The sequence below is a fragment of the Ophidiomyces ophidiicola genome, assembly GCF_022830035.1.
Source record: "Ophidiomyces ophidiicola strain CBS 122913 chromosome Unknown scaffold_1, whole genome shotgun sequence".
Taxonomy (NCBI): domain Eukaryota; kingdom Fungi; phylum Ascomycota; class Eurotiomycetes; order Onygenales; family Onygenaceae; genus Ophidiomyces; species Ophidiomyces ophidiicola.
In genome coordinates this window covers 758496-781255 of record NW_026054641.1, presented here as the reverse complement: position 1 = coordinate 781255, position 22760 = coordinate 758496, and the positions used below count along the sequence as shown (strand labels likewise).

General features: G+C 48.6%; 6 protein-coding genes across 6 annotated transcripts; 3 read left to right on the top strand and 3 right to left on the bottom strand.

Annotated features, from left to right (window-relative positions):
- Positions 1-247: 247 nt before the first annotated feature.
- On the bottom strand, positions 248-2435 carry LOZ57_000276 (uncharacterized protein; the record flags this gene model as incomplete). Its single annotated transcript, XM_049249383.1, has 5 exons — positions 248-448; positions 512-1831; positions 1885-1915; positions 1982-1991; positions 2054-2435. The coding sequence occupies 5 exons, from the start codon at positions 2433-2435 to the stop codon at positions 248-250; spliced, it is 1944 nt and encodes a 647-aa protein (XP_049111577.1).
- A 789-nt stretch (positions 2436-3224) lies between these two features.
- On the top strand, positions 3225-4217 carry LOZ57_000275 (uncharacterized protein; the record flags this gene model as incomplete). Its single annotated transcript, XM_049249382.1, has 3 exons — positions 3225-3278; positions 3331-3611; positions 3671-4217. The coding sequence occupies 3 exons, from the start codon at positions 3225-3227 to the stop codon at positions 4215-4217; spliced, it is 882 nt and encodes a 293-aa protein (XP_049111576.1).
- A 2554-nt stretch (positions 4218-6771) lies between these two features.
- On the top strand, positions 6772-9327 carry LOZ57_000274 (uncharacterized protein; the record flags this gene model as incomplete). The annotated part of the gene is made up of 1 exon (XM_049249381.1): positions 6772-9327. The coding sequence occupies one exon, from the start codon at positions 6772-6774 to the stop codon at positions 9325-9327; it is 2556 nt and encodes an 851-aa protein (XP_049111575.1).
- Positions 9328-14570: 5243 nt separating this feature from the next.
- Positions 14571-16871, bottom strand: LOZ57_000273 (uncharacterized protein; the record flags this gene model as incomplete). Its single annotated transcript, XM_049249380.1, has 2 exons — positions 14571-16792; positions 16859-16871. The coding sequence occupies 2 exons, from the start codon at positions 16869-16871 to the stop codon at positions 14571-14573; spliced, it is 2235 nt and encodes a 744-aa protein (XP_049111574.1).
- Positions 16872-17841: 970 nt separating this feature from the next.
- LOZ57_000272 (uncharacterized protein) lies at positions 17842-18865 on the top strand (the record flags this gene model as incomplete). Its single annotated transcript, XM_049249379.1, has 2 exons — positions 17842-17916; positions 17987-18865. 2 exons carry the CDS (start codon positions 17842-17844, stop codon positions 18863-18865), a joined length of 954 nt encoding a protein of 317 aa, XP_049111573.1.
- A 654-nt stretch (positions 18866-19519) lies between these two features.
- On the bottom strand, positions 19520-22057 carry PMT2 (Protein O-mannosyltransferase 2; the record flags this gene model as incomplete). Its single annotated transcript, XM_049249378.1, has 5 exons — positions 19520-20169; positions 20226-20985; positions 21043-21595; positions 21658-21788; positions 21917-22057. The coding sequence occupies 5 exons, from the start codon at positions 22055-22057 to the stop codon at positions 19520-19522; spliced, it is 2235 nt and encodes a 744-aa protein (XP_049111572.1).
- Between the last annotated feature and the right edge of the window lie 703 nt (positions 22058-22760).

The window sequence follows — 22760 nt, the reverse complement described above, 5'->3', positions numbered from 1 at the left end:
GGCTGCTACTGTGTCTGTGTCCCCTGATTAAGTCTTGCAGACTTAGTGAACAGAATGATGCGGCCGTTGTTTGATGTTTTAAAATACATTGAAGGCCAGAATGTAAACAGTTCCCTACAATGGTAATTGTTCAGTGAAATCTGTTGTCGCAAACTATGTACAGGTTCATCACTGCGACCTAGAGGGAGTCACTCACAAACCAAGCATTCGGTAAGAAAATTAAATGCACGTAACATAGCTATGGCATTTAAGAGCTACAGCTGCACATAGCCATTCTCTTAAAGCGAGGTACGTCGCCACAGAATCTCTCTTCTTCCACTCTATCCCACCCCCACTCCTCCTGGAAGGGATGGAGAGCCATATGCATGATACGACCAAGTATCTCTCTGTCACCTTGGCGCTCAACACGGTGTATCACTTCTTCCAGCACCCAGGACCGTGGAAGGAACTATCATGGAGTTAGCGGAAGTTTCCATTTCATGATGTAAAATAGTAGTCTGTTTCTTTCTACCTTTGGATTTACCGCCTTCATTGCGGTTTGCCGTTCGACATCGGAGCCCATGCTCCAGTCTTCCACTACCCTCTCTCTCCATGCAGAGAGCCAGCCGGCAAGTCGTTCTCTAGCAGACTCATCAGTATTGCCAACGCCACCAATACCTTCCTCATGGAAAAATATACTGGCGGTCCTTTTTCTACTCTCGTCACTGCTCACGTCATTGACAGCAAGTCCCGAGAGTTTTCTATAAAAATGGTTGAAGTCCAGTTCAAGTGCTTCAAGGGTATCAAGTAAATCCGAAAACAATTTCTCGAAATCTGAATCTTTTTGGGTCTTTAACCCCAATCGTGCCGTCATTAACCGTTTATATTCATTCAAAAACACCGTTCGAAATTCTTTCGAGGCGTTGTCGATCAAAGTCTCCGCCCTTTTTATGAGAATCGGGGCAAAATCCTCTGTGATTCCTTTAGACACGAAAACTTCATCGTCAACCTTGTCTCCCGCGCCCATTAGTTCCCCAAATGATTCTCCTAAGCGGACGAGATTCCACCATATAATCGAGGGCTGGTTCTTATATGAGTAGCGTAGCAATTGATCGTCATGATTTGGCGTATAGTTGGGATCAAAATTGTCCATAAAAGCAAACGGGCCATAATCAAGTGATAGGCCAAAAATCGAGGTATTGTCGGTGTTCAACACACCGTTCATGAAACCATATGCTTGCCATGCCGCAACTGTCTTCGCATTACGACGTACAATCTCACGATATAGCCGGGTAAATCTGTTTTGCTCTGCTCCTTCTTCTCCCTGTATCTCGCCTTTCGGAACACATCTTGGTGGGTTATCTATATCGGCAGGAGGAAGGTTGTTTTCTTGGAAATTCAACGCAGCTGGGAGCGACTCCCAGCCAGGGAAGACATCTTCGGCAACGTAAGTGGCTAATTTTCTGGTTAAGTCTCTATCTTTGCGGGCGCGAAGGAGATCAAAAGTGCCGATTCGAAGCCAGGATTCGGCAAAACGAGTGACAATAGCTCCTGGTTCTATTTTTTCTCGCCTAACGCTAACATTCGGCAGCAGGGTGAGTGCAAGAGCTCGTGTAGTGGGAATTCCAATGGCATTTATAGCTGTGTGTTGCTTAGTGTCCGATTTGACAATTTTTAGATTGAGGGTTATGGTACACCTACCCTCCGATACTATATATTCTCTTATGCTGGAGCGAAGCACTGCTTTACCATCAGCGAACCGCGAGTAAGGCGTCAAGCCGGCACCTTTTAGCTGAATTTCATATCTCTTGTTTGTATCCGGGTTTATGGCTTCGAACAGGCTGATCGCACGCTAAAGAACGTGTGAGCTTCTCGACAAATGTTGGAAAAGGGAGCACAACGCACACCATCACCTAATTGGCCGGCCCACGAACCACTATAAATAGATATTAATCAACCCGAATTCAGTAGCAAGGTACGGGTGCAAATGATTCCCACATACAATTGCCAGCCTCGATAACCATACACATTAGCTCTCAGGCCGTCTAAGCAATACTGTCACTGGCGAACTAACCTCCATAGCACTGAGACCAAGGGTATACACCCCCGTCTTCCTTGCTCCAGAAGATCTTATTCCCCGCAACCATATCCTTAAACGCCGGGGTATTCTCCTCGTCGGGCTTCAATCCAATATCGTGCATGGCACGGGAGCTCACCCCCAGGAGTTCCGGCTCATCTTGTGGTTCCGGTCTAACATATGTATATAGCGCACCTTTAACCAAGCGAGGGCCCAGGGCCTCTCGAGGCGCAGCATGGGAGGCGTCTGGCGTCTCAAATGCAGAATCAGGTGGGAGCTTAGTTGTGAAGGTACTCGTCTTAGGGAGATCGGCTAAGGAAGTACCAGATCGTGGCGTATTCCCGGCCAGAGACCCATTATTGGAAAAATGTGATGCCATTCGAATGAATTTAGGGTGCAGAAACGACAGGGCGCGGTGAGGGGTTGCTGATGTTGTTCTGGAAAGCATTGGCGGGCGGGTGGGAGGCCTGGGCGTCGGCGTGGGTGTTTGCAGTGGTCGGGAATCTCGGAGCGAAGACAGTCAGGGCCTGGTCTGGCCCATGCAACAGACTAACTAGTTAACTAGCGAGGTCTGTACCTGTCTGGGAAATCCGCAACGAGTTGTATCAGAATCTTCGCTGATCTTGAGCAGAAAACACGATCTTATCTAATCAGCGATGACATCACCTGGCTGTGTACCAAACACGCTCAACACAGCCCGTCCAGCAGTGGCTATTGAGGAGAAAAAGCCGCATCGCGTCGGATCCCTGCGCTCTTCATTGTTCTGGATCACACTTTCAGATATTCGCGCGACCCGCTGACTAGCTAGTTAGTTAACTAACCGAAGCTTATGGCCCCAAAGGAATCCCCAGGATGATTAGCCGAAGGCTTCACCCAAGTGGTCAAGCTCCTGCCGACATGCCCGTGCATATGTACAAACATAGTTACATGCATAACGGATCACTGTTGAACGCGATGCGGTCGCTCCACCTTACGCATCTTGCAGCTAACATATAACTAGACGGGAGAAAGGCTAACTGGCTAACTCGGTAACTAACTACGGAATAACCAGTTAGTTACCCGCTTCCCCCACGTCTATAAAACCCGCGGTACCCCAAACCCACCCTTTGGTCCCTTTCACCCCGCTATACTGCTCGGCTTCCTAGAATAAACGTATCAATCAGACACCATGGCAGCAGAAATACCTTTCGTCAAGCTCAATGATGGTACCACAATACCAAGTGTACGTACCCCGCTGTACTACTTTCCCATGGCTTCGTACTAACGACTTCTAGTTGGGATATGGATTTGGTACCGCATGGTATAAACGAGGTGACCACGAAATTATCGATCGGAGTCTTGTCGAAGCCGCCAAGTCTGCCATCAAGTTAGGATATTATCATCTTGATGGAGCCGAGGTCTATGGAACGGAACGAGAGTTGGGAGCTGCTATCAAAGAGAGCGGCGTATCCAGAGACAAATTGTTTGTGACCACGAAGGTCATGAATAATATTGCCAACATTCCAAAAGCAATTGACGAAAGTCTTGAAAAGTTACAGCTGGATTATGTTGACCTGTATGCCTGCATTCCCTTTGGCAGCGTGTATAGGAATTTGGTTACTGATAGATACACAGCTACCTGATCCACGCTCCTTTCTTTGCAAATTCCGATGAAGACCTTCAGAAAGCATGGGCAGATATGGAAAAGGTCAAGGAGGCAGGCAAAGCCCGGTCGATCGGCGTATCAAACTGGCTGCCGCAACACTTCGAGGCGATCTCCCAAACCGCAAAGATCGTCCCTTCCATCAACCAGATTGAGTATCACCCTTATCTGCAGCATGGCCCGCTGTTGGCGTACCAGCAATCGAAAGGCATTGCCGCTGCCGCGTATTCCCCTCTAACACCGGCAACCAGGGCCAAAGGAGGGCCCGTGGATGGTGTTCTGGAGAGACTTGCTAAAAAGTACGACACCACGGAGGGAAATATTTTGCTTCGATGGGGCATTGATCAGGGCGTGGTTGTTCTTACAACCAGCTCGAAAGAATCACGGATGGCCGAGTATCTACAGATCCTAAAGTTCAAACTGACGGCGGAGGAGGTCAATGAGATTAAGACACTAGGCGATGAGAAACATTACCGGGTGTTTTGGAATGAGAAATTCGCTGCAGATGATCGGTCTTAAACAGCACTATTTTTCACAAGCAGGCGATCTCTTCCCCTCTCAGGCTACTGTTATTTGCTGATAAAAGCTTGAAGTTGTATGGAAATTCCTAATATAACTGCCTTATTATACTGGTTCTTAAGTGCCTGTCCATGTGAGCTTATAGAGTTGTGCAAGAATCCTACCTTACACAACACTGCCAAAATCGGGGGCTACCAAAAGGCATACCATGTGCCTGTGAAGCCATACAACAGGGTCAAGGTTCTCGGAGCCTCCTTTGAGCATAAAAGCCAGCCCAATGTTCTCTTATGGATATCTGAACCCTCATCGTCTCTCCTTAGAAAGGTACTTCAAAGTCAGCATCTTTTTGTTGATTTACGCTTGCATGATACTATCTGATATCCTTTGACATCTCAATCTTCAAGACAATGCGCGTTAAGAGGTCGGTTCTGTATGTGTTGCCTCTGGCTCATCTTGCTTGGGGTGCAAATATCGATCAAACCTGCAACAATTTTAAGCTTTCGGGGACTATCTTCAGGGCAGACTGTTTGATCCCTGGAACTAATAGGAGTCAAACCAGCTCCATTGACCTCAACCAATGCCTTGAAAATAGGCTTGGGCATCTTATTGTGAGCATGTTCTACATCATTTGCCGTTATTTAGAAGATGGTATCAATGAAATTGAAACATATCTAATGTAAATGCTAATAGTGCGCCAAAAAGTATGATGATATTCTCCATGCATATCTCACATAGTGCTTACCTTGTGTTGTCTAGTGGAAACTATGGTAAGACCTGTACTGGTTGTTATCGATACAATGGAGGCGTTGTTGGAATCCTCTGTTACTGTGACGTTCCCAAACGTATTAACCTCCAAGCCCATTATTTCCTTGGTTCCAAGCCATAAATGGATAATATTGCACTGAATGGCCTTACCAACACTAATGGCAATCTGACTTGTTGATATGGAAGCCGCCATGTGCTGGAAACTTGGATCGGGTTGTCAGGCAGTATATCAGTATTCATTTGTGTAATTTACACTGTTTTGTAGGTTTGGGGTGGATGGTGGTTTCTTGTAAAACATATTTCAAGCTGACGATGGAAATTGAAATCGATAACTTTATGCCCATGCATATAGCTAGATAGAATACAGTCAATAGATTACCATTGACTGTTATATGGCTTCACCTCTCCAGTTCTTCTGCACTTTGTTTTCACTAAAAATGTGAAAGCAGGAAATTTATTTTGCTAGTTGTCATTTCCTAGTGGAGAGGGGATGGACGGTACTTCCACCTTTTCAGAAGAACGATGGTAGAATGTGCTGTTTGGAGCAGGGGAGAAATATACGTGGCAATGGCCGCATGGCTCGATTCGAATGAGAGGCCTCGTCACGCTCGGAGAAAGAAATACGGCTGTAGGACAAAGCTGCGAAGGACGGAGATAACCATGTTTGCCAGCGACGACGAGGCGCTGATGCACAAAACCAGGATGGGATTCCTCGACGCGAGCCATTCAGGATGCAGGCCAGGGCATCGGCCAGTGCAGCAGGGCCCAGAGACCCAATCCGGGGGACGAGGGCAACACGAGGGTGATGCACACACACTGATGACACCCCCACGGGGCGGGCTGTCACGTCCGGGCCGGTTCGCATGCAAAGAATCAAGTGGTCGGCGCTGCGTCCGGTTGCTCTGGCGCGCAGTCGAGCACAGGCGTGGAGGAAGGCCATCCATACATAGCACGCCCACAGCGCTGGGTGAATCTGGCAGGAATGCGTGGCGGGTGCGTGAGTTTGGCCGCCGCCGTGGAGTCGTAGTTACTTAACTAGTTAGTTGGTTGATGGCTGCAGCGCTTCATCGCCCGTCGTCGCCAGCTGCGTCGCCGCGAGCCTCGCGGATGCTCTTCATCTCCTCTGCTGCCCAGCCCACCGCCATCTCTCCATCAACACCTCCACCTCCACCTCCACCACCCACCCGCCGTCTCGCCGTCGACGCTGCGTGCCGCTCGCTCGCGTCTGCCCCAAAGCCACCGTCCGCGCCTATGCGAGCCGGCCACGCTGTCGCCGATCGTGCGTTCGGTCCCAGCCCGCCCGAGCCCGCCTCCGCCAGCCTGCTCGCGGCGCCCTCTGCCTGCTCGACGCCTGGCACGCCGCCTGGTCCTCGCTGGCCCTGCCCTGTTCTGCCCTGCCCTGCCTGTCGTCTCTCGCCCCGGGCCCGCGTCGGCGCTTCGGTCGCACGTCCGGCGCGCAATCCGCCTCGCCCACTGGCTGACCGCCGTCGTGCAGCGCTTGCGGTACGCTCCCTAACCACGCCCGTGGGCAGCTTGATTGAACTGCTATTGACTGTGGCCCGTCTATTATTGTTGCAGGCCTTCAGCTCTGCGCCCGTGAATGCGCTGTCTGGCGCATTCACTGCTGCCGCTGCCGCCTGCACGCCTCCTTCGCGCCCATCAGATGGCGTGAATGCCGGTCTACAACGACTGTGCCTTTGACCGTTTCTTTACCTCGTCCTGCTCGACCTCCCTCCGCCTCTGCACTTGCTGCCCCGCGCTCTCCCGTCCCTGCCGTTACGTCATTATCATGTCCCTCGACTCGCCGCGGAACTCCAGCCTCACTGTCCTTGAGCCCGTCCAGAGCAAGAAGAGATCCTATGCGCAGTACCTGTCCGACATCGACTCGCGATTCCACCACCTGACCAGCGACGTCTTCCCCTACCATCCCTACCTCCTCACCGTCCCCAGCGAACGGCCCTACCGCCTGGGCTCCCAGACCGTTTCCAACTGGGCCGTGGGGAACGGCTGTCTGTTTGCGCCGGAGGAGGAGCAGCTCCAGTACCTGACCTTTCTGTCTCGCCAGGCAGAGGACACGCTGCTCGTCGCCGTGGGGGGATGGTCGGACGAGAACGGGAATATCATGGCCGAGGAGCCTGAGAAGCCGCCTCCCGATTCTACTGCGCCGCACCGCCTGCAGAAAAAGAAGATTACCTTTAATGATTATAAGAGGAAAGCTCTGGAGAGTCCCGCACCGCCCACCCCTACCACACTAACCAACGGGAAAATGGGCCATTCCCCACACAGCGAAGAAGCTATACCAGCCCCCAGGGCTGAAATGCCAAACTCAATCGCCATCTCGACAAAGTATACAGACTCTAGAAAGCGAGATACAGCTCCGCCTGTCGGCCGCCCCTCCGCAATTCAAGCAAAGAAATCACCATCAAAGCCAACCGAACCAACCCACCCTCCTCCCATCAAAAGGCCTCGTCAAGATATCAACAATGACCAAGAATCACAGCCAATATCCACCAAATCAACAAAAAACTCGCCAGCCGTTCCCGAATTACTTTCCCCTACTCTCCCTCCAGCCACCAGCAGTCCGTCCCGTTTACCCCCGCTGCTCTCCCCGACTCTTCCCCCCGAGCTTGAAGAGGAGCTGCTCAACCTTGCAGACCCGTCGCCAACAAAAGACGAACCTCGCCTAGCGAAAAAGACCATACCAAAACCTACAGTAGCTGCTCCAAATGGCTCTGCAAAATCAACAAAACTAGACCTAGGTCGAGGGCGATCGGCATCGGCTTCGAGTACGGCCACGAAAGGTGACTTGAGAGCAAAACAACTGAACGGATCAACCTCGAAGGCCGCCGTCAAGAACTCGCCTATTCCCCCACCACTCGCGCAACGGCCCGTCAAGAAAATCGTCGTCCCTGCAGCCGCGAAGGCCAAGCCTGTGCCTTCCTCCACCGCGGGCAAGTCGGTGCCGGCTACTCCTGTCAAGCCCAAACTCATCGCCAAGCTCAAATATGGCCGCCAGAACAAAAAACGCGTGGAGGCCCTGCTGCGAATGCCCAAGCGTGGGAAACCGTCCGTCGAGAAGCCCCCAGCAAAGCAAAGGACTCAAGAGGTTACCCCAAATAGAAAGGAAACCAAAGCGCCCAAGACTTTTCAGGACAACTCTGAGACTTCTATTGGCAATAAACGCCCCAAGCCCTCTGACGGCGGCCTGGCAGATAGCCCTGCGCTCAAGAGACCAAAGACTACAGCAGTTGCTGCGTCCGAACGCCCGCCAACACCCAGCGTATCCTCTACATCTAAAGCTGCTGGTCAGCAACCAAAGGCCCAATTTGCTGCTCCACGAAAGGAGCCGAAAACTGACGGCAAAAGCACTGCTATGCGACGCACTGGATCCTCTGATAGCGAACTGAAAACACCAACGGCCAAAATGAATTATGTGCATGATGAAAAGCAGAGTGAAAAAACATCTCCTACATTGTCTAGTCAATCTAACAAATCGCACGATTCTTCTGACTGGCGGGCATGGCGCGACGAGTGGATGAAATTCAAGGATATTGGTCGAGAAGTGAAGCATGCGTCAGATCGCCTTGCAATGGCCAGCTCTCATCCATCGCCGGAAGCACAGCTCAGCGCAGTGACTGCCCTGGAAGGCGTTCTGTGTTTTATCCTTGCTTTCATAGCCGAAGACAAGTGCAAATCTCTCACCCGCCAAATCGGCGACTCGGCGAACTGGCGCTCGCTCATTCCCTACTGGCAGGCTGTTGCCAATCGTACGGCGCCATACCCGCACATAAACGGCCTCTGCCTACTCCTAGGCGCGATCTCCCACGCCGCTATCCACACGCTTGACCTTGAGCGTCTGGCTACCATAGCTTTCCCCAGCGATTCCTCTGGAAGCACCAATAGCACTAACAATAAAGACAAAACCATTGTCTCCACCCCTGGCACGCATGACCCCGACCACCCATCTCCCTCCTCCTCCGTCCTCGCTCAAGACTCCAAACTCTTCCGCGATCTGTCGGACCTGCGAACACGTCTCGTGGAGTCGCATCGCGAGTCTAACCGCCTCTGGCTCGAAGGCAGCCGTCTCCTGCCGGACTCGGTGCTTGCTCGAGAATACCCAGCTACGTGGCTGCGGCGGTGTCGAAATCACCCCGACAGAGGCAGGGAGGTGCTCAAGCCCGGGAGATACAGTGGAGATTTTTACTTGCCGCTCGCGAGAGATGGTGGTATGGGAACGGGAGCGGGCACCGTGGGCGCCATCGAAGGAGTGCGGTTTGCCTCCGTGTTTTTGCAAGAATGGAGCGAAAAAGAAGGCGTAGCATGGCTGGCGAAGTTGACATTATGAAGGTCCACTGGACGGTTTATTGGTATTTTTCCTAACTTCTTTTTTTGTTTTTTTTTTGTTTTTTGTTGGTTCTATCTAGTCTTTTTTTTTTTGACTGCTACTGCACCGGACTTGGGATCTCTCTTGGTGCCTGGAGGCAAGGCATGCATTCATTCCTTTTTTTTTTGCCGTTTTCTATTTTTTCTGTCATCTACAAGCTATACGGCCCTTCCTCCTTCCTTTTTGTTTGTTGATTTTCCCAGCATGCCGGATGAGCATATGGATGCATGTATGATATCCTGCAGCGTTCGTATGGGCCCTTTATTCCTGTATATCCCCCCCCAAAACCCTTTTGGCGCACTCTTCTATTCCTATGCTTCTTTAACGATACCCTATTGTCTCCTTTTTATTAGTTTTACTTTTTGGATTTTACAAAGTGCATCATATCCAGTTAGATGGCACTCAAAATTAAACCAGATGCAATTTTGTTCTTCAAAACAGTGGAGAGATGGGGGCAGAGATTCTGCCTTCTATCCAAGTACCGTCTGCTACTAATGTACATTCGACAGCTACTGATCTCAGACATCATATAGAGATACAGTTATTTGCGTAAATGGTGCACACAGAGTCTGTACAGCTAGATAAATTTAAAAAAAAAACATCAAATGAGTTATGCTGATAACACTGTACATCATTCAGACAAAAAAAATAAAAGAGAAAATGTCACACCTCAACAGAAAGCAAAGAACACTAGCTCACTATAGCTATGATTATATGAGATTAGGTGCAATCTGGATCATACAAGATTAGTCAAGTATGATGAGATTGTTGACAGTCACACCAGAGACTGAAAGCTGGAGTTGATGATCATTAGTTAGAGAGCGAGAGCTATGTTGGAAGATATAAAAGATCAGATCTCCATTAAATTATATATTAGAAGTTTATCTGATAGTTCCTATACAGAGTAATGACTTGCATGATTGTGCCACTTGCAATTATCACATGCTCTGTCAAAATGCTCTGTTGTATGATAGTATTGAGAAAAGAATATAAGATCAGAAGCTCTGACTCAATCTGCAGCTTTCTTTCATGAGAGTTGATCAGAATCTCATTGATGTATGAGAATTGATGGAATATGATCTGATAAAAGATTCAACTGTTCATGTACAAACTCAACATCACAGTCTGACAGTGTGAGCAGAGCATGACTCTGTGGGCTGTGGCAGAGCTGGCTGAACTGCAGCAAGGATGCAAGAATTATCCTGTATGGGCTGGGATTGTCAACTCTTGCAAGTTGAGCGCGTAGCAATCCAAGCGCAGCTACGGCCGGATCGTACGAGAAAGACCATTTTCCCATTCCCAGATTAGATCCACACCATGTTTTTGGCGAGGGTAAAGAGGTTGAAAGTGTCAATTAGCAACAAGGATGTATACCTTGTAGTAGTATCTACTCGGTACTGATAGTCTGAATGAACATGAGTACGGAATATAGAGGAGAAAATACTCAAGCCCAACAAATGAGCTGTTGATCAGCTTCTTTAATTGGGCGGGGCCTGTTTTTTTCGTGCCAATATGTGGATGCAAGGTTCCAATGTGAGATGCCATGGAGGGGCCCTCGTTTTTATGGACGGAATTGATTTAGAATATTTGCAGGTATGGTATTCTAGTTCTAGGAGCCTAGATTCCCATTGTTTTAGAAATGCCCCCCCATTTTTATATTCATTATTTGCGTCTCTGACACATCTGGTTCCAATTTTAAGTGTATAGGAATTTTAAAATCAATCACGCTGCCACATTTTCTCTTTTCAGACAAGGAAATGTAAATTAAGTGACAATGACTTAAAGATTCTTTCTTTGAATATGACATGATGTTGTTGCTTATTGTAGAGCGTTGGTTATTTAAGCCCTCAATGCTATCGCATTGTTCTCAATCACAATGAAAGGATACAAAGGCCTCAGACTTGGTCTCTGCCACGACGACAGAGATAATGCCAGGGCTAGCTGCAGGAGAGGAGCCGGGGTCGGAATCAGCGAAGTGACCTTGGAGGTGGTGAGGGTGGTTTTAGAGGGACCCATGACTCCATATGCTGATGAGTAGTATGTGTAAGAGAGGAGCAAGGTGAAGCTGAATATATACAAGGAATGGAATGACGAGGACTGAAGGCTAAACAGTCCTACTGGGTGGCACTGGTGGATGGATAGTAGGTGTAAGGGAGACCATGTTTTCAACAAATTGAGGCCATTTTGAAGGAGGTGTTCCTGTTTCTTGATGCGTTGGGACTATAAAGCCTCATCAATCCTCAACTGCCGTGATAATCAGGTTAAGTTGCTGAATGTTACTAGAACTCAAGGTTGTATATATAATGGAAGTCTCAAAGGAGCTGCTTTTGAAGCTCAATTTGAGCACTTTTAAAAGCTTGAAAAAGCATGCGGTTTTATATGAGAGATAGAAAGTAATAAACCCTCTTTAGTGCTGCGTAGAGTTGTGTTCTTGACCTTTCAGAGATGTATGTTTAAGTGTATAGTTATTAAGAGGTCAAGGTTCTTGGACTCTGGTTTCCCGGTAGTTATCTCCTGATCATTTAGCATCTATCTCTCAGGAAAGGCCTGGCTGTAGTCAGCTCATTGCATGATCATCATTATCATGCCTAAAAACATGTGTAGGGGCATTTGTTGTTTATTATTTATAATTTTTTAAAGTTGCAGAAGAAGATGTTGAAGTTTGCTGTTAAATACTATCAGCTTCAGCAGCTGAGCTGGCAGAACAGCATCTATTAGTTGTAATTAGTAACTTCAGTAACATTTAGCTGTACTCTCACAATGTCTTCATCTTTTATTAAATCCAATTAGCCTCACTTTATGGGCCCCCGTCCACGGGCGGCAGCCTCGCGCCTGGCATTGGCCGTGGCGGCAGCTTCACGGGCCCGACGTCTCTCGACGCCGACCATGGCGGCTGCACGCGCACGCTCGCTACGCTGCCTTGCGGTAAGAGCAGCCAGGCGCTGCACCTCACGCCGGATGGACCGATGCTCGGAGGAGGTGGCCATGCCTAACCTACAATGCGTTTAGTGTATTTGTCTGTTATGGTTAGAAGCATGTTGTATTGGCCATCTGGCAAACCTTGTATAAGGTCCATAGTAATAGTATGGTGATATATTTTAGGTGTGAGGATTGGTCGGTAATCCCCATATGATTTGCGGTGCCTTGAGTGAATGTGGGAGCATTGTTGATAGTGTTCAATATATATTTGAACATGTGCTGAAGTTGGTGGATGAAAAGTTCATGTAGTCTTGCTAAGATTTTTTCAATGCTGGAATAAGCTGGGCTGTGTGCTAATCCTCTTATAGAGGGTATTAGTGTTTTTGGTATACATAGAAGATCTTGGTCTTGATATTTGCACCATAGTAGCTGGTCTTCAATATAAAATTTGGTTCTACTAATGTAGAGGGTGGAGTAGTAGTAAAGTCTCTGTTAGTGAAGGCTACCCACTTACCTTTTACATGGAATATCATGACGCGCAACTTAGTGGTAAGTCACATGTAAGATAAGGACATTGTGCTGCCGGGTCCATGAACTGTTTTGTTGCACCATGTATTGCTGCTTCAAATTCATACGAAACACTCTTTAGTGAAGCCTTTCTGGAGAGTAATCCTTTTGGCTTTTCAGGCAACAGTCGACAGTTCAGTTTTCAGGTTTCAATTTCACACGTTTTTAGGGTTTGTGGCTGCTTTTCCTCCACTGACTGTCGCTTTTTCGAAGTCTTTTTTGGCACTAGAAGTTGCAGATGAAGTGTTCATATTGAACTAACCACAACTTTGGTTTTGAATTTATCGCAGAATGACCTGGCCGAACTTCGTTTAAAAAAGAACCTTGTAAACTGTTGCTAAAGAGAATAACCCTGAAATTGTCCGACGCCTCGTATGCAGTAAGCAAACGACTATTTGTAGATAATCTAAAGCTCCAGCGCATAAAAGATGCGTCATGACTGTTCAATGGTGTATCAGTCCACCACAATGCTTGCACGCAGCAACGTGGAGGATGCCTGAGTCTGTAAACTCTTTGCGCAAAATATCTCTTATGAATACGCGTTGAGTACTCTGTATAGTTGATATAAAGAATGATGCGGTCTTATTTATTTTAAAATCCGCTGTATGGTATATATATTCAGATCCTCAGCAAGAAGAGAGTGGTCTTTGTAGTATTCATATCATTGAACTTTACATCAAAGGCTCAAAGTTCAATGATATGAATACTACAGAGGTTTCTTTTCTGAACATAAAGAGGCAATTTTGAATAAAGTAGCGTAGCAAGATATAGTCGAAGGATTTGGGAATGGAATTAAATCTAATCTCTTGATATAGTCATATTGCAATAGATGAAGCCTTTTGGGGTAATTGTAGTTGGGCGGCTTTGAGTAAGAGCAGTAGCAACACATGGTGATGTGCTTTAATGGCATCAAAGATGCTTGCTGTTTTCATGGTTGAGGAGATGAAGGTAGAAGAAGGAATGGAGAAGAATCTGAAGCTTTTATAGCCGGTTGATGGTTAGTTAGTTCAGTAATCAATGATTCAACGCCTTGTAGCTTATTCACTTCAAGGTGGAGGGGGAACTTAGAGTATGCTGCTCACATTATTTCCTACATTTCACTTTTAATGCTTGGGTGTTCAGAATTCACCTGGTATAATGTAGCAAAGACCAGAGCTTCACTTGATGTTTGTTTAGGGGTCAAAATATACTTTTTAAGTTTGTGGGAAGAGTTGCGGGGAATACTCCATAGAGCCGCTAAACTTAAAGCATATATAAATGAGGAGGAGCACCGTGAAGAATCGGCCTCGCGAATACTAGCTTGTTCAGCAGTAAGGATCATATGTAAAATCTAAAAATATCTGGATTGCGCTTGTAAATAGGAGTTGGATAGTTGGTTGATTAGTTGCTGGAATGTATGAAGCCGAGGCTATAATATACTGTTGGAAACAACAAACAAGTCCAGAGAGATAAAATAACTCAGTTAATTAAATGCTCAACACTTGCAGGCACGCAAGAAAGGCAGAACTTGGTCAGCAAACTAGTAAAAGCAAATTCAACGCCGTTTTTCTATCCCCAAGCTCCTCGCTACAGAAAACGATCGAACTCCCAGCCCATAGGCTTATGGTTGATTCACGCCCAGATATGGAACCCAAGAAAAGAAGCGGTATTCCGCTGATGCATGTAGCGGACAGCGTTTGCCCAAATGATGACTGAGACTCTCAAAAGGTCAAATATTTCTATACGTCTTCTGTATATTGTTCCCTCTCTCCACCAAAGAGCCAACCTGCCTCTCGGCAGTACCTCGCCTCCTTGCGTGTTGTTCCCACTTCGCTCGCCCAACAGACCACAGCTGCATCTAAAACGGAAGCAAGTACACCTTCCATTGCGGCCAGAACTCCCCATCCAATGGCACCGGCAATCATGCCGACAACATAAGCATATAAACTGCCGCGGATTGAGCTGCTACCATCAGGTAGTTGCAGTGTCCTAGCACTGGACACCCAGCCTGCAAAACCAAGGGCAAGCGACATTATAAGACGTGTCGCATGAAGGAGAAGCTTGGCGAGACGGTACGGAACGAGAGTAGATGTTCCGTTCCCAACGTCATTTGAAAATGACCGTGGGTGAATTGTCGTTGCCGACGAGGGCGCAAGAAAGGTAAGCTGGCTAAGGGATCGTGCCGAGCTAACCAAAGGCTGGGCAAATATAGTGGCATATGTGAGGGTGAGGGGGTTTGTTAGCGCCGCAATAGGCGCTGGGACGATAGAATAGGCAAGTAGAGAGAGAAAAGACGAGAGCCGTCGGGGTAACACAATTAATGGTAGACGGATGAGCAGGGAGAGAAATGTGGACAGACAAATCGTTCCAAACATCGAAGTAAGAGAAAAAGAGAGTGCCGCAGGAACTACTTGGTTAGGCGATACCTGTGGAACCGCACGACGATGGAAATACCACTGGCTGACGGTGGCAGCAGTCACGGAGCGTTGAATTCCGGAAATAATACCAAGGGACCACAGGTAAACTAGAATGAAGAACGCTCCTAGCCACCAACTCTCATAGTTGATGATGAAGATGGACTTAGACGAGCTCATGTGTCCTCCTAGGAATACGCGAGTGAACATGGCAATCCACACCCATGTCCAAACGGCAATAACTGCCAAGGTGGCAAATCCGAATAGGAGTAAAGGGGAGTTTGCGGTGAGAATTCGACAAGAAAATTCCAAAATGCCGATCGCCTTTCCAGTGGAGTGGCGGCCTTTAGCCACAGAATATACCCACGTCGTTGCAAGTATCATCGGAACCAATGATCCCCAGCGCATGACCTTGTCCTGGAGAGTTGAGCCATGCCACGATCCCTTGAAGCTAGATATGAACGAATAAAGAGCAAATGAGTAGAGGATTATAGGAACAGCAATTAACATTGCATAGACCAGTGGTTTGACATATGACTTTAGGAGGGCCAACCACAGCAGAGATACGAAAACGGAGATCATAGTATATGTGCCAAGAAGGTAGAATGATGCGTGAAGTGTAGAGTATATCGTATCTCCTAATCCCGGTTTACCCGATGGCGCCGAAGTGTGGAGGTAAACCATGAATGCTGATGCAAAAAGGCCGGCTACCGAGAGTAAGAAGAAGTGGCCCCAAAAAGCATCGTGCATAGGAGGCTCAGGTTCGGCCCCCACTGAAGCTAGGCGTTCTGACTCGCTAGGGCTGGGGGGGCGAGGGTGATTCAGTAGGGTTTGTTTATCTGTTTCTTGGGGTATGAAGGAGTTGTTTTGGAAATTATTGTTTGGATAGGGTGATCGTCTGAATTGTTCAGAAGAGAGGTGACTATCTTGGAAGTCGGATGCCAATTCAGGGTCGATATTTATCATGTCGTTTGGCACTGAGTCTTCGAGGCGTATATCGACCATTTTGCCCTTTCCCTTGCTTATTGTGGATTGTACCCCATCGTCTTGGTCGCCTTTCTGCTCGTGCACAGGGTCCACAGAAGGTTTAGGGCACTTTTCGTGGCTGGATCTTTTATCTTTCCAGGAGCTCCTTATTCCCCGTGCTTTTCCAAATGAGTTTTCCGTACTCTTGCGCCCCTCATCTTCCCCCTCCAGTTCTGATGATTCTTCCAACTGGATTGGATCAAAAGTCCTTCTAGACCGCTGGAGGGCATAATGATCCGCTATTTCTCGCTCATGATCCTGCTCATCATCTTCTTCGCGGAATCTACCGGCAGTACTGTGAAAGAGTGGGGCTTGTTGCATGGATCCCCGCCCAAACGGCAACTGCAAGTGGGAGGAGCTGGGTTGGTATGGATTGCCTCGTCCCCGATTTAAAAAGGATCTTGAAGCTGGAAACCGTGAAGAGGATCGGTCTCGTTGTCTTTGGGCTTCGCGTCCATTTTGAGTATTATCGGGAGCGAAGTTGACCCTTGACTGCGACTGGGAAAGAAAGCGCGATGCGTCTGTTTAAGTCAGTTAGTCAAAGGGCCACACACAGGTAATATCCAGAGCAGACAGGGGAATCTCACATTCTGAGAACATCTTGCTGGTAAGTCATTCACACGGGTTGCAGGTTGAAGGGCGGGACTAGCGGTGAAGAGCTCACACACCGCCACGCTGCTACGTTCTGAGAATACAGCAGGTTGTAGTGTATCTGGAAGGCGCAGAAGATTTTGGGAGAACTTTGAAAAGGTATATTAGTGATGGAAGTGGATAGGCTGCAACAGAGACGGCATTAAGGTGGTGTGCTTCTGTAGTTGACACAAGCTCCTCAGCCAGCAGATAGACTCATTGCAGGATAGAGTTCATGCAAGATAAGTAGGGGCAGCAAACAGCGGAGAAGCAACAGGAGCCGTAAAGAGACCTCTCGCTCTGGTCTATCAAAGAAACGACAGGAAAAGAAAAGAAAAACGCACAGAGAGAAGATCGAGAGACGGCGAGCGAGTGACGGACGCAAGTGACAGGCAGGCGGTACAGTGACGGTACGTGACGACGCTAGGCAAATACGCTAGGCGAGAAGAGGCCTAGCTGCAGTCACAAGACACGCGGGGGTCCGGGGCCGCACGGCTCGTGACCTGGTACCGTACACGCCGTTACGGGGGTGATATCATCGGCAGCGCGACGGCACGCGAGAGAGACGAAGACGGTGAAGAGAAGACCGCATCAAGTAGAGGAGTGTGAGGAAAGCCGAGCGGACGGCCGACGGGCAGCACCGTGGAGCAGACGACGCACAACGACAGCGCATTACACAGCTAGTACGCCGGCTGGCTGCAGCTCGCCCGGCCATCCCTGCACGCGCCCTGGAGCGGCGCCTAAAGCTAAGCGTCGCCAAACCGCATTTGGTGCCACCACACGCCGCCGCTGCGGCCAGCTCAGCCAGGCACTGTAAGCTTGGACGCAACGGCCGAGCAGACGTTCGACACCGCTCTGGATCTTTCTCTGTCCTGCCCGCCTATGCTCAGCGCCTCTTCGGCACGAGAGCGAGCTCGATTGCCTGGACGGCACAGCGTCCATGTCGCACCAACCGCCATGGGACTACATCGCGAAGCTCGTCTGCATTGGTGATTCTGGCACCGGCAAGTCCAGCGTATGCAGCCCCCAGGCTTGCCTCGTCTCCCATCCCACAACGGCTGCCCATCACTAACTTGGTCTGCCAGCTCACGATCCGGCTGTGCGAAGGCCGCTTCACTACTACCCACGATGTCACCATCGGCGTTGAGTTCGGCTCGCGCATTGTCCCCGTTGGACCCCCAGCCAGCAACGCCCTTGATACTGTCTTGAACGACGACTCCCAGCCCCAGCCCAATCTCCCTATCACTCCTCTCTCCGAAGCCTTGCCCTCCAAACACTCCACGCGGCCTGCGACCCCAATCGGCACCGATGAGGACCCTAGCAAGCCATCTGGTCTCCCTCCGCCTCCTCAGAAGCGGAAACCCGACCCGCCTGCCGTCCAAAAGCGCTTGAAGCTCTCGCTCTGGGACACCGCCGGCCAGGAGACATACAAATCAATAACACGATCCTACTTCCGCGGTGCGTCAGGCGCCCTGCTCGTTTTCGACATCACCCGCCCATCGACCTTCTCCTCTCTGTCCGCCTGGTTGCAGGACTTGCGTCAAATCGCCGAGGAAGGCATCGTTGTCGTCCTCGTCGGCAACAAATCAGATCTTCTGCCCCACAAATCCGCGAACGGCGCTGCCTCAGGCGCCGGCACGGCACCCGCTGCCGAGGGCGAGCACATCACGCGCACTCAGGCAGAGGCGTGGTGCAAGGCCAATGGCGTGGTTCGTTATGTCGAAACAAGTGCGAAATCCGGCGAGAACGTGGAGCGCGCGTTTCTCGAGGTCGCGGAGCGGATATATCGAAATATCGAGGCCGGCCGGTATGATTTGAATGATCGTCGCAGCGGCGTGAAGGGCTACGGCAGCACGAGCGCGTCAAGGAATGCCGCCGGAGGTGGATTACAGAGAACAGTAACGCTAGGGGTTAATGATGCGATGGGAAGGAGAGGAGGCGGCTGGGCGGGAGGTTGTTGTTAATATTTTTTCTTCTCTTACCTTTCAACAATGTTGTACTTTTTCTTAAGCGACGATATTATCGATTTTAATCGCTGATTGGGACGGGTATTTTGGTGCATGGCTAGCGTTGTTGGGGTGGAATTTTTGATATTTTTCCACCCTTTGAATATATATATTAAGTCAAGAGCACGCAGTCCTTAGTGTTTATATAGCACACGCCTAGGATATAAATTCATAATTATATACATACTTGCTCTGTGGACAGTGTGTTCAACTTCAAGTGGTGTGCTCAATATTAAATGCGTGAAACCCCATTTCTACGTCTAGCGGATACTAGACTGGAATGAAATACAATAAAATACATAGAAACAATTGACACTAATACATGGGCGAGGGATCATTTTCGAGAAGAGGGACATCCCATCCGTACAGCCATCCCATTTTTTCGTTTTTAGTTGTGCGGATGGTAGGGTACATAAGCAAAAAAGTCATCCACCGTCCCAAATCCAAAGTAACATCACACAAACTGGGAGCCGTGTATTCCTTGAGTCTGCATCTATTCGTCAACACCCAAGTCGAACTGGAAATATGCAAAAAGAAAAGAGAATAGATAAGGGAAAAACAAAATATTACATGACTCAAAACTGGCATCATTCTAGAGGGAAGATAAGAAGACTATTTGGGGGTCGCAACTCGCCAGGTAGAGAGCCAGTTCAGATATTGCCATTTATCATTTGATCCTTCCATGCCAAAGACGATGTCTTTGAACAAAATAAACAGCGAAATAATAGCGGCGTACAAAACAAAGTACACCGCCCATTCCGTCGCCTTGTTGAGCCTCTGTGTAAACCAGTTGACGCAGAATCCCATTGTTAGAATAGCAAAATATAATGCTGGGTAGTAGTGGTGCACATAGGTGACACGAGCCATGATGATGAAGGGCAGGTAGTGGAGCACCCAGCCCAAAAGCGGATAGAGACCCGAGTAATGAATATGATCTATGTCAGCTTGGCTGAGCTCCGTGTAACCGCGCTGCCAGCGAATGAGATACCAAGCGATCATCATGCCGAAGATTCCCAAACTGGCTGTGCTACCCCAGTAGACCAGAGGGTTTCCAAGGAGGTAATACTTCACAGTATTGTCGTCCCAGGAGCACATACGAAGACCGACGTTAAGGATGGGCCACTGCCACCACTGGGAGGCGAGATCATCCTGCTTATCGGGATCTGGAACAAGTGCGTTGTTGGAGGTCATCATTGCAACGTTTAGATGAATGAAGTCCTTCAAAAAAGGAGACTTATAGACCCCTGGGTCGCCCTTAGGTACTAAATAAGAGTTAGTATTCAGTAATGACCAGGTATGATGTAAGAGATTAACATACGCCTCTCGTTGATATGAGACTCAACGTTCCAGTGAGTATGAACATCATATGGCTTGCTATCCTTCACACATGTTGTTTCGATTTGTTTAAACCCCCACTGCGGTAAGTTAACGTTACCCGCACGGAGATAGCAGCCAAGAACTGGATGTCGAAGACGGAACCCGGTTGTCAACGTTCGGATTTTGGATCTATCCCTCGAAGCTACATCATTGACAACTTCAATGACCCAATGATCCTTGTCGTCACCAACAGTGGTATTGCCATAGCAAGAGACCTCCCAGTGCGACTTTGTGATTGGAGCAGCGATAGCATGCGAATGCAGATTGCGACCAGTCTGAGCGTGAATAAGACGAATCTCATCGCCATCGCCAATGAACCTCAGGTCACCCGTGCCATTATAATCGGGTTGGGTGCGGTTTGGATAAATAAACCAATCATTGTTAGTGTCTTTGTGGTGATAGCAGGTGACCTGCTGTTGCGAGGACCCTGAAGGATAAGTTTGGACATGAGAGTGAAGAAGACCGCCGCCATATCCCATGTTCTTGATGGTAACTTTGGATCCAATAGCAATTTCCAATGGGCTATCCTTTCCAACGGTAGTGCCTCTAAGGTTAGCCTGGAAGAGGGAGCTCATTTGAGCGTCACCAGGGCCAGAGTTCTCGAGCACGAGGAAATGTATGTAGAAAGAAAACATGTAGACAAGCAAAGGAATGATTATAAGGCCAATGACACGGGCAACAAAGTGTTGGGCGAGGACAGTCTATTAGGAAGTTAGAACTCAAAAGCTTCTGAGGTGATGCGCATTAGAATGGGTTACCTTAGGCATTTTTAGATCGCCAAACTTGTTCCATAGATCCTCCGCAGTGTAGAGTCCAACCAATGCGGTACAAAACAAGCCAACCATCTTCACGCTACAGACACACCCGATGCTAAGGCCAGTTAAAATCAACCACGAAAACCATTCAATAGAAAAGCTCTGGTTCTGCAGCCTATGGAATCGGGACCAGCAGAGAACAGTTGTGAAGGTAAAACAAAGAAGCATCGAGTCTAGCAGGATAAATCGGGAAATCGTGGCATAGGAGTTTTCGAAAAGTACCATTAGGGTAATGAGCCAGACAGTTGTACGGCGGAAATTAAGTTGTCGGGCAGTAAAGTAGGCCAGCGGTATGCATACGATGCCGAAGAAAGCATTGAATACTCGCATAAATGCATAGTTAACATCTTCAGGGTATTTTTCACCGGATTTGAATGCAAAGGAGCCATTGTAGCCAGCCAAGTATCCCGACAAGCCAACGAGCATTTTACCCAGAGGAGGATGCACATCAAAGTAAAACTCGCGTTTGATATAGTGAGAGCCGAACTTCCCAAAGCTGTGTGATAGCGCAGGCGTTAGTCAATGGGATACATGCGGCAAAACATCAGGGCAACCTACTGAGCCTCGTCCCACGTCACGATGTTCGATAGACCGATACGCCATAATCGGGTGAAGAATGCCAACGCTGTAAATATTATTGGGGCGATAAGGAACTCCCATTCATCGAGAATATCTAGAAAAGATGATTTCTATGAGAGCCAAGATATGTTAGCCAGGTTGTTTCCAGGTTTCGTTTTTTGCGCGTAGCTCCATGTCAACACAAGTATTAAGCAAGCAATGAGCGCTGCAGGGGTTATTAAGAGCAACTCGAGCTTACTTTTGCAAACTTCTTGCCATCAACTACTATTTCAGGTATGTCAGGCCCACGGCTCGCCTTCCCCGAGCTGGGAACATTTCTTCTTCGAGCGTCGGCATTATGAAACGCGCCGGTAGTCAACGCCGCGTCCTTGGTCGCCATAATGTACGCAATGAAGAATCACCGAGGATCAAAGGAATATTCAGTATGCGTAAGATTTTGAAACGAAAATAAAAGTTTTAGTCGGATAGAAATGGGCGTCGAATCGAAACGAGGGGACAATGAACCAATGGCTCATAAGAATCCGAATATTAAACTTATATTTTCCCCAAATAAGCCAATTGTCCCAACGGACCTCTCTAGGTAAAAACGAAACCCCGGCTGTATCGACAGAAGTTTTTCTAGGCGTGGAGGTGGTTCATAAACAAGGAGGTTGGAGCGACTCCAAGAAAAGGGGCGGGCCAAAAAGCGCCTCACAAGCGCATTACCTGACGAATTACAAAAAATGATAGGCGAAAAAAAGAAATCGGAGAAGCGGAGGGAAGGGGAAGTAGTAGAAAGAAACACGAAGAGAAGAGAAAAGAAGAACCAAGCCAGGTAAAGCGAAGGCCTCTGTCGCAGTATAATAAGTCCGCGCTGGTGTGAAGCCAGCTGCGAACGAAGCGTGGTCTCACTCAACACGCCAGGCCGAAAACGGGTAGTCACGTGATGCGGATACTAGTGACGGCCGCACCCACAGAACGGGACGGCGGGAGGCGAAGAGAGTGAGGGTCGACATTGGACGGGTCAGTTGGACTATTTACTGCTTCCGGCAGGGCTGAAGAGACGCCACAAGGTCTGGGGGAACCCGAATCTAGGGCTGAAT